Raw genomic sequence first — 11,959 nt, 5'->3', positions numbered from 1 at the left:
AACGAGAATATAACTTGAATATATATATATATTTTTAAACATTTGGCTATATCATTTAAACTCTAAATAGCAAGTAAACCGAATGGTGAGCATCTCACATGTTTTTTTTACCAAGACATTCTGAATTGAATAAACAAATAAGGTATCACTATAAAGGAAAGCTAAAACAGCAACATCGCATAACATGTCTTTTTGTGAAGCACAGCGGTGAAGGGGCAGAGAGAGTTGTGAATGATTTTTGGGCAATTTTGCATTTGGAACCAGTTCAAGCCCAGCCCACTCACTTCCGACCAATGGAGTTTGTTTATTCAAATGAGCCACTCATAAAGACAACTTGGAGCGGCAATTGTGGCAGACTTCATAAGAAACTCCACTCTTATCACAAATCAGATTTACTTTTAGACCAGAGCAGTGGTCCTACTGACCTATACAATTGGATCTACCACTCCTAAACCAACATACAAGAACATTTCCATTCGGGACTTGACGGAGAAACCTCTGGATCAACAATAATATGGGAAAAGAAAATACCTTTTTGGTCACCGTTTGGATAATTCTGGCAAATATCTGTGTATCTTTTTCAAGTACACCAGAACAAACACTTTTTGGTAAGTAAGGGATATTTAACCTAGCTGTTTGTGGGGCTGACTTTGGCTTTGTTAGAGATATGTTAAATAAACACATTCTTTGACTCAATGTTGATTCTCTCCCATAAAATAAACACTAGAGCCAACGGGAGGCAGTAAGATTGATGCAGCCTCCTCCAAGTGACCGAGAGTAACCTCAGTTCAGTCAGACGTACCCCACTCGAGTGCATTTTGTCAGGGTGCGCACCTCTCTCATGAATAATCTTTTCAATCGTTACAAAAATATATATAATTAATCTGATCAACATAATTCAAATTGTGCATTTTAAGGACACGACATTATTTGCATGTTCAAGTGCACTTAAAATAATATTTTGAAAACGAAAATGTGATATTTGTTCTATTTTTAATTGATGTGTAATAACAATTTTCCCGTTGTTTTACACGTAATGCATAATGCATATGCATGATATATTATCATTATTATTGACATTATGTTCGATATTTAATGTGGCCTATTTGTGTATGTTTGTGATATCACAAAAAAACGTAATTTAAAAAGGTTTATAATGTTATTACTACAATGTTTGTTTGGTAGAATTTCAAAATATGCAAAAGGGGGCGACATTGGACCGGTACAACTATCGCTATCTTTTTGTCATGCTGGTAATTGGATTAGATTACACCAATTGATAAACTGATAGATTCTGCAGATTGTGGCTTTGTAATTACTTTCTTCCAAAATAGATAGTGTTTGAAGATAAAAAAATAAAAAAAAGCTGAATTGCCAGTGATGTAATGATAAATACAGCAATTTTAGACACATTTTAGATGCTTGTCATGCAAATAAGGAGATACATTTTGGTTGTGGTAAAGTGTTTGAAATGCTAGTGACCTCCCTGTACAATCATGATAATGAAAAAAGTCTGAAATAATCGGACATCTAGACTAGGTTTTAATATGTATCTGGTTAAAAATGTAAACAATGGTGTAATGAATAAGGCAGATTCCTATAGACTCCCCTGCATTGTGCACAATGGTAACCTGTATGCCATGAGAGCTGTTCAAAGTGTTTACATGCGGGATCATGGACTAGTAGGTGAGTGACGAGATGACTGATGAAGCCAGTTTAACATCATCACTGTGTCTGTGCAGGTAACAGCAACTCCACTGAATGGCTTGAGGACTACACAGACATTGTATCCAAGTTCTCCCTGAGAACTGCTGAGATACCGGATGATGACTTGTGCTACATCGTTCCCGGCCAGCCCTTAACCATCCCAAAGTGTGAATTCAACCCTGGGTATAAGACGTTCGTGGTCATTCATGGATGGACGGTAAAAAGCTTCGACACTGTCATGATTAAGCAGAAGTTGTTGATCATCCTTTCAATGACGCTTGTCGAGCATAATTAGGGAAATAACTCAACAATGTTGATCCTAAAAATATATTCAGCATTGATAACTAGATGCATGATGAGAAGCCCCCCCCCGCTGTCCCTAGGCATAATGTTGTGGTGCTCATTCATGTGTAAAAGTGCTGACACTTGGCTCGTCTTCAATCAGTGCTGTGAGTAAACAATGAGGGCTAGGTTCACAGTGAGTCAGGCCAGCCACTGACCCCGAAAATGTGTTTGTCCAGGTCACGGGGCTGTTTGAGAGCTGGGTCCCTAAACTGGTGACAGCGCTGTACAAGAGGGAGCCCAAGGCCAACGTGATTGTGGTGGACTGGTTGACACGGGCGCAGCAGCACTACCTCACCTCCGCTGCCAACACCAAGCTGGTGGGCAAAGACGTGGCCAAGTTTGTTAATTGGCTGCAGGTGGGTGATCTCCAGGACACTGGGTAGATAGGAACATAGCCACAGGAAGTAGGGGTGCTGAGGGTGCTACAGCACCACGTGAATTAAAACAAATATATTAATATATATATATATTGTTTTTTACAAAAGTAGTGCACTGGGCCTTTACTAGTCCTGTATTAATGGACAGATACAGCCGTCTGTCGCATGGGCTAAAAAATGATTTCAGCACCGCCGAAACATAATAGAATACATGGTTCACACAAGAACAGACTTTCATGTTGACAATGCAGAAACGTATTTGAAATAAGCAATATGTGACTGGTGATGATACAATAATTTCGAAGTCAATGCTGTGGTTGTATTTTACTCCTGGCTATGATTTAGTACACCTAAAAGCTTTTTACAGCCATGTTGTTGATCCACATCAACCACTCATTACACAGCTCATTATTGATAGAAGCAGCAGGTGGAGCTAGTGAAGCATATCCTCTGCTAGAAAAAAGGTCTAGGAGACATTGGTATGATACACTACCTGAAATGATTACATGTGTAAGCGTACAGTATAACTGACAGAACAGAATATACTTGAGAGGGTGTTAGGATGGCATAACAAGTTTTACAGCCAATACTTTACACAGTCACAAGAATGGAAAATATAAATAAAACCATTTCTGCTTGCCCCTGTTGTCAGAAAACACTCGACTACCCCTGGGAGAAGATACATCTGCTGGGCTACAGTCTGGGTGCTCATGTAGCCGGCATCGCTGGTCTCCTCACCAACCACAAAGTCAGCAGGATCACAGGTGAGCAGACAGCCCTTCTCTGCTGAAGAGGTTTTAATGTTTATCTATCAGTCTGTCGCTATGTAGATGCATAGGCCTACATATGCAAGTTCTATCTCAATGCTTTAGCCTCAGTATCCCTCCCATTTGTCTCCATAAAGTTTACCCAACTATTACATATCGAGGCCATTGAAAACCATAATCAAATCATCACAAAAGCACATTGTGGGCTTCTACCCCTCTCTCTTATCCTCCCCCTTCTCTCTCTCTCCCTCCCTCTCCATCTCTGTCACTACTTCTACCCCTCTCTCTCTTCCTCCCCCTTCTCTCTCTCTCTCCATCCCTCTCCCTCTCTCTCATCCTCCCCCTTTTCTCTCTCTCTCTCTCTCTCTCTCTCTCTCTCTCTCTCTCTCTCTCTCTCTCTCTCTCTCTCTATCTATCCATCTGTCTCCCAGGTTTGGACCCGGCCGGCCCGACCTTTGAGTTTGCTGACGCCCAGAGCACCCTGTCCCCCGACGATGCTCTCTTCGTGGACGTCCTGCACACCAACACCCGGGGCTCCCCAGACCGCAGCATCGGCATCCAGAGACCCGTGGGCCACGTGGACATCTACCCCAACGGAGGAACCTTCCAGCCAGGCTGTGATCTGCAGAACACCATGATGATGATCGCCACCACCGGCATCCGTAGTACGTACTGTAACTAGACACTGTACTGTAGAATGCCTTCTACTATTCTAGCTTCTTCATATTTCTGCTGTCTGACATATAGTAGAGGATAGTGTAACATCAAAGTCTGTTATTATACTGTAGTAAATCTTCATTGGGAGTGTTTCTTGAAGTTTAAACACCTGCAACAAGTACTTTGACAAGGCCTCAGTTTTCTAACCATAACACTGAAAGCCATACGTCATAAGCCAGAATAAGCACATTTCACAGACATAGTCACATTGTTAGTCTGGTGTATATTAGAGAATCAGCCATTGATTTAGACTTCATGGACCTAATGGTCTTGTTTTACGCCTGTCCTATGCAGATATGGACCAGCTTGTGAAGTGCTCCCATGAGCGCTCCATCCACCTGTTTATCGACTCACTGGTGAATGCAGCAGAGCATCAGACCATGGCCTACCGCTGCAGCTCCAAGGAGGCCTTCATGAAGGGCATGTGCCTCAACTGCCGTAAGAACCGCTGCAACAAGGTGGGCTACGGTGTCAACAAGGTCCGCCTGCCCCGGAACACCAAGATGTACCTCAAGACCCGCGAGATGATGCCCTTCAAACGTAAGGATGAGAGAGGAATTGCTTTAAGACAAGAATGCATGCATGCACAAAGCAACACTCTTCTTCACAACAGGAAGTTAATTTCCTGGCACTAAAATAGATTTAGTTACCTGACGTACATTAATTGCCAAATCCTCAATGTATCGGTCCGGATGGCTGAATGTAGTTATTGTAGTGGTGGCTAGGAGCTGGCTCAAGCTGGCCTTGAGAACTTTAAAAACGTCTTCGGGATCGGTGTCTCTCCACAGGACGGTTGAGCTAACGTAGGCTAATGCGATTAGCATGTGGTTGTAAGTAACAATAACATTTCCCGGGACATAAACACATCTGATATTGGCAGAAATCTTAAAATCTTGTTAATCTAACTGCACTGTCCAAATTACAAAAGCTACGACAGTGAAATAATACCGTGCTATTGTTTGAGGAGAGTGCACAGTTTTGATCATGAAAAGTTATTAATAAACAAATTGGGCACATTTGAGCAGTCTTGATACAACATTTTGAACATAAATGCAATTGTTCATTGGATCAGTCTAAAACGTTGCACATACGCTGCTGCCATCTTTGTATTATCTTTAACCAGAGCTATTGAGTTATATTCTCCTACATTCCTTTCACATTTCCACAAACGTCAAAGTGTTTCCTTTTAAATGGTACCAAGAATATGCATATCCTTGCTTCAGGGCCTGAGCTACAGGCAGTTAGATTTGGGTATGTCATTTTAAACGAAAATTGAAAAAAAGGGGCGGATCCTGAACACTAAGTCTCTTTACCATCCTGTGCATGTTACATTAGTACAACAGGCCCCAACTGTGTACATACTGTATTGATACTGTACCACCCTGAGAGAACAACTACTGTAGTCTACACAAGTCCCTCCCTTATTAGTCACCTGACCCACTATCCATAAAAGATTCTATAACATCCGCCCAGCCTGCGTCCATTTTCCTCCCTCCTCACCCCACTACTCTAGGATTGGCACAGTCTGACATCTGATAAGGTAGTGGTGTCAGGGACAAACAAAAACAAGCAAGGGGAATAAAACAAGGTTCATGGCGCAAGCCATGAAGGTCACATGAGTAGTGGCTGTGGTTTGGTAACTGGAAACCACTGCACGTGAATTCTTACGATGGAAAGTTAGAGGAAACTTTCCACACCAATTGAAATGCTTCTGGCACTGGCTTTGAGTTTAGGCACACAATAACATCTCTGTAGTACACTGTAAAACTATGACGCAAGTGACACTTTTATAACCTAAACGTCAGTGTTTAAAACTTAAACATTAGGCATTTAGATTAGCCAATAAGGGTTCTCATCTTAAACACAGGTGTTTAGAATGCAAGATTAAACAAGATAGCCAGCTTTTCCAGTCAGTTTCTAACCAAGAGAACACCTATATCTCCTTAGTGTTCAGATTTTAAACACTAGTATTTACTTTCCCGTCATCATGTTTAGTGTGCATTTAGTCATTCAAAAATGTATGTGACTTTCCATGCCTTTTATTCAGATCAGTGTTAGGAATGTTTGTCACCTTACTTACATTTCAGCACAACTGAACAGGACATTTATCTTCAATTGCGTGATGTTGTTGTTACTCAACTGTCTTGAGTCCATTTCTCTCTCAGAGTGAAAAATATGTGGGAGGGGCCTCATCATATTTCCCAGCATGCTTTGTTGCAGGTTGATTTGTTTAGAATAGTTTGTTTTAAAATCTTTGTTTTCTCATTCACATTGATTTATTGAGCTCATAGTATACACATATAAATAACTTAAATGTTTCTAAACTAATCCAATCTGTAGGGGTTGGACTTTTTGCACCCGTTACTGAGTTGGTTGTTCTAGTTTAGATGCTTTAGCTAGTCTTAGTTGTTAAATTCTTTCTCGTTTAGATGGTTTAGCTAGTCTTGGTTGTTATTAAGTTCTCCACCATAGCAGACATTTTTAGTGCAGGTTGTGGGTGATAAAATAGTCTGATTTGTTGGCTATACTCCCTCTGGCTGGATTCTGATAGGAATTGCTAATCACTTCATAAACCAGTGTATTGTGACTTGCAGGTCTGATGAGCCAGGATGTTCAGACCACAATGTAGGCCATAACTGAAGGCCTTAGGAAATGTGTAATATGTGGTTATAAAGGGTTGTATTTTATGGAAACACATTCACTTAGGCAGTCACTTGCTGAAGGCTTCAGGAATAGATGTTATTGAATGCAACAACAATGTCTCTGTTACAAACACAGACATGGGTGGGTATCCCTCACAATCACGTGAAAGGCATGCTGGGGAATATGCAAATATGGCTTTACACCCTACAGTGTTAAAACAACACCCCCAGTGTTTAGTGTTCAAAACCTAAAAACCCTGCGCTGAATAAATATGTTCATGTTTGTTAAAAGTGTTACAGCGAATAAACATGTTCTGGTGTTTACAATCTAAACACTGTGACACATTTTCATTTTGAATTCTAAATGCCTTGACGCATTTAAAAAGTGTTACAGAAAGGTGTTAAGTTATGCGTTCAGATCCTACACACTTGGTTTTACAGTGGAAGGTTGGACAATTTAATCTGAAGCTGAACACTGCATTTTATTTCCCTTATTCACACAAAGGCAGTAAGTGGATCAATAATATGGTTATGTAAAGACAGGTCTTAAGCACTGAGATACTACAATAGTGTGTGAGTGGGGATCTTTAGCTCAAACTGTGGGCATCAATGATGGGATTATGTCCACATGCCACAAACACTTCAAACTGTCGGAGAATGTGTCTTAACTGGGCAGACTGCAGTTGTTTCCATAAGAGAAAACAGACTCAGGGTTTCAGAGGGCAAAACCTTCTCTGTGACACTCTGTATGTGGCATGGTTCTAAATGAAGGTCTCTGTCATTCTTTCCACAGATTTCTCTGTGACACTCGTCTGTATGTGGCATGGTTCTAAATGAAGGTCTCTGTCATTCTTTCCACAGTTTTCTCTGTGACACTCGTCTGTATGTGGCATGGTTCTAAATGAAGGTCTCTGTCATTCTTTCCACAGTTTTCTCTGTGACACTCGTCTATATGTGGCATGGTTCTAAATGAAGGTCTCTGTCATTCTTTCCACAGTTTTCCATTACCAAGTGAAGGTGCATTTCTTCAGCAGTGAGAAACTGGCCTACACTGAGCAGCCCATGAAAATCTCTCTGTACGGAACCCATGATGAGAAGACTGACATACCTTATACCATGTATGTATGGTTTGGTATGAAATAAAATAAGGAAATTACAGGAAATACAAAAACATTTTGCGCAACACTTAGTTGTCCAGAAATGCTTGATATAATATTTAAACAAGTCCAAACTTACGAATATAAAACACTGACATTGTAGCTCATAATTAACCCGGTCACCTCACCACCCCACCTCAGCTGGTTACTATATACAGTACAGAAGATGAACTGATCCACTCACCTTTGATCTGTGTGTGACCCCTCAGGCCCTTCCTGAACACCAACAGCACTGTGTCATTCCTGCTGACCACTGACGTGGACGTTGGGGAGCTGCTTATGGTCAAGCTGCGCTGGGAGAAAGATGCCTATTTCAGCTGGTCTGACATTTGGGGCAAGAAAAACTTCCACATCCGCAAAATACGTGTCAAGGCAGGGGAGACTCAATCCAGGTAAGTTATGATAGTAATGATGAGCTGTATATCTATATGTAGAAGGGGTATTCAAATTCACAGACCTTAAGGTCAGTAGCATTGCTGGTTTCGCTCTAAGGCCAATTAATTACATGAATTAAACCCCAGTACTGTGGACAGTATTTGAATACCTTTGACACAGCACATCGCCTTTCACATTGCCAGTCTTTGGGGTTATAATGCTAAAGGCGTCAAGAAGGCTTTATTGATCGTCTTGACTCTCTGACTCCAGGGTGATCTTCAGCGCTAAAGATGGAGAGTATGCCTACCTCATCAGAGGAAAAGACGACGTAGTCTTTGTCAAATCAAAAGAGGACAACATGAGCCGGAAAGAGAAAACGTAAGAAAACTTTGTGAAACTTTGGTCATTTGAATATAGAAAAATCAATCATAACCAAAGATGGGATTCAAAACGTATTTCCTCATGTTCTTCTTTTGATTTTGATTTATCTTCAGGATGCACAGACTCAAGATGCAGGGAAGCCACTTCAAGAATAAGATTGCATGAAGCAACACTTGAGTAGAGTGCACACTGAACCACACAGCCAAAGCTGGATGGAGCTTGGGAGAATACACTGGAGAGAAGATAGGGGATGTTAGTCTTTGACCTGTGCTGTATGTTCTGCCTCCCAACCTGTGTCATCTCATCTCCACCCGCAATCACTTCATCCCACTGTGCTGGGTGTCGGCTTACGTGCTTTTTCTCCTATTAACCGTCATCATGGAGAGTGTTACGATTGCTTTTTTTTATGATTTTGACTTGGTCTTACGTTGCTACATTATCTTTTTAATCCTTTCATCTCAACTGTGTTTATGTATACCTACTAAATCAAATAAATTAATTTCTAACGCCATACTAGGTAGTTCCGATTCAAAGAGATTGACATAGCTTCCACTTGTTTTTTGCCACATTCAGTGTGCACACTATAATAATCATGTCACTAATGTCATGCCTAAACCACTAATTGCCACCATCACAGGGACCAAAGATGGTGACATTGTTCACTGAATTGAATATTGCAGTGACCCGTGTAAATAGCTTTTCAATCACTATTATATATATGCGTTATCATTGTAGATGAATTCCCTGCTTGTTCTTTGTGTGCATTTGGTTATTGTGTTTGGCACTGGTCACTTTAAGGGCGTAGGTCCAGTCAATTCGATCATTCATCAACGAGTTGAAATGGATTATGTTCAGTTCATTCTTTAATTGGCCACTGGACTTCTGAAGAATAGAGGTATGGCCTTAGTACTTCTATTACTTCCTTTATAGGTCAAAAATCATGTAGAAACACTTACCTTAACCCTATTGGTCAAGCATGCCCTCTAAAACATTCCATTTTCTTTAAATAGATCAAACAAAATGCTACACTAAATGTATAACATATATGTGAGACTTTGCCAACATGGGTGGGTAGCCCTACATAATAACCATAAACATCCCAAGAATGTTTAATATTCTATTTATTGAATGTACCTGTATATATTTGTATATTTAAGCTGTAATATATTTGGGCAGATTTCCATAGATGTCGCTGTTTTTCTAGATGAAGCGGTGTGATTTTATGTGAGTGGCTTTGGACAGACTGATCAAATTGGTCTCCATGCCGGCTGATGAGCGCATTTATTTTTCTGAACTGAAATGCAGTGTGCTCTATGAAGACAGAATGTGATACTTTAATAAAGTGAAAACATTATATATTTTGGTATTCTTGGATTTTTTTAGTACCCTGAACTACATATTCTGTTCTTGAATTCCTTAGATATTATTCTAACCCTAGAACAGGTATTCACAAACCAGGGGTACGCGCAGTGCCGTCGGGGGTATTCTGTTGTTTTATTTAACTGTTTTATTTCATTTTTGTAAAAAAAAGAAAGAAAATCTTCACATTTTGAAAGTCCGTTTATATTTTCCAATGGGGCTATACATTTGGGTGAGTTTTTTTTCTCTCACTTAAGTAGCCTCGTTTCACTGCCAAAAATCTAATGAAACCATCTAGTGTTCAGCAAAATAACAACACAATGTCAAATACAGGTAGCCTAGTCAAATAATTAACACCCAATCACATTAACCATTACTCTCTCACGGGAATTCCACTAACGGTCCGTCTGTAGCCAAATGTAGCTGCTGCTCATGTTGGTATCTGTACTGATAGCGCAAAAGCCATGACAGGGAGACACAGTGGAGTGGTAACGCGAGTCCAAGCAGTTGCTCCCGACGCCACTTGGGTAAACTGCAGCATCCACTGAGAGGCTCTTGCTGCCAAGGGAATGCCTGACAGCTTGAAAGGTGTTTTGGACACTACAGTAAAAATGGTTAACTTTGCTAAAACAAGGCCCCTGAACTCTCGTGTATTTTCTGCACTTTGCAATGATATGGGTAGTGACCATGTAACGCTTTTACAACATACAGAAGTGCGCTGGTTATCAAGGGGCAAAATATTGACACATTTTTTTTAATTGAGAGACGAGCTTAAAGTTGTCTTTACTGACCATAATTTTCACTTGTCTGACCGCTTGCATGATGACGAGTTTCTCACACGGCCTATCTAGGTGATGTTTTTCCTCACCTGAATGATCTGAATCTAGGATTACAGGGACTCTCCGCAACTATATTCAATGTGCATATATGTGAGAGTGGATTCTCGGCCCTCGCTAGCATGAAAACTAAATACAGGTACAGACTGTGTGGAATGTGATTTAAGACTGAGAATCTCCAATACAATCCAACATTGCAGAGTTATGTGCATCCTTTCAAGCACACCCTTCTCATTAACCTGTGGTGAGTTATTCACAATTTTCAATTAACAAATAAGGTTTTATATGTACGATGGTTAAATAAAGAGAAAAATTATTGACTATTATATTATGGCCCTGGTTTTGGGCCCTGGTTCTATAAGATCTCTTTGTCACTTTCCACGAACCAGATTGTGATAAAAACTCGCACTCATTCTTGTGTTTAATAAATGTATCGTATAGTGTGTGCCTGGCAGGTTTACAATGATGGCAAAAAAACAACATTTGAGAGTGTGCTGGCCCTGGTGCTAGAGGCGGTACGCAGCTGGAGGTTGAATGTTTGAAAGGGTACGGGACTATAAATTCAGCTCCCCTGATTGAGATGTTAGCTCCCCTAAATGCAACAAAAGTCTAACTTTAAGGGGTCTCTAAATAATGCTAATTCAACCATTCTCCTAACCGTTTAAAATGCAGTGTTAAATATGTTTTACAGTGGTAAATATGAAAATAAAATATTCCAATGAAACGAACACCCCCACCTCTCTGTCATGGTTGAACCCATTTATTTCTATGTGGTAGTACTGTCCACCCAGTAGTGTTGAATTATGGCCTCCGATGAGCTCCTTTATGCATAGATTTTCCTTGGCACTTCCTAATTTTTGCCATTTGTTTGTCCTTGATAAAAACAGCCTTTTTTCCAATGCATTAGATTTATCCGTTGATTTATCATTGTTTGCTTTTGTCAGTCAGTTGTTTGTGCAGGTACGGGAGTTCTCTGTGCCAAAAGTAGTAGACTATTTATTTAGCTTTATTGTTTTCTATCAATAGTTTATCCAATGTTATGTAGGAGTAGTTAGACAAGGTCCATGATTCTACAGGGTTTAAGTTCAATGTTCTAATTCGATTGTTAAATGCTTACTAATTAAGTGATAATGCCCGAGAAGCCGGTGTTTGGAGGTTATATTGACACAGATGTTGTTATTGTCAGGATTTGGCCAGGGTTGTTCCGGGTTTTGGTCAGTAGATGCCCCCATTGTGCTTTTTGTCCCTATATATTGACACAGATGTTGTTATATACAGTATCCTCCAAACACCGGC

The 11,959-nt window shown here is 40.4% G+C and overlaps 1 protein-coding gene across 1 annotated transcript; it reads left to right on the top strand.

Moving 5' to 3' along the window:
- The first annotated feature begins 339 nt into the window (after positions 1-339).
- On the top strand, positions 340-9,824 carry LOC135512707 (lipoprotein lipase-like). The gene is made up of 10 exons (XM_064935005.1): positions 340-608; positions 1,743-1,924; positions 2,229-2,408; positions 3,082-3,193; positions 3,628-3,861; positions 4,208-4,453; positions 7,553-7,673; positions 7,922-8,104; positions 8,358-8,465; positions 8,582-9,824. Exons 1-10 carry the CDS (start codon positions 515-517, stop codon positions 8,631-8,633), a joined length of 1,512 nt encoding a protein of 503 aa, XP_064791077.1. The 5' UTR covers positions 340-514; the 3' UTR covers positions 8,634-9,824.
- Positions 9,825-11,959: the final 2,135 nt, after the last annotated feature.

Source organism: Oncorhynchus masou, chromosome 24 (genome assembly GCF_036934945.1).
Source record: "Oncorhynchus masou masou isolate Uvic2021 chromosome 24, UVic_Omas_1.1, whole genome shotgun sequence".
NCBI classification, from domain to species: Eukaryota; Metazoa; Chordata; class Actinopteri; order Salmoniformes; family Salmonidae; genus Oncorhynchus; species Oncorhynchus masou.
Note: the sequence above shows the minus strand (reverse complement) of the source record. Positions and strands in the feature narration are given on the sequence as shown.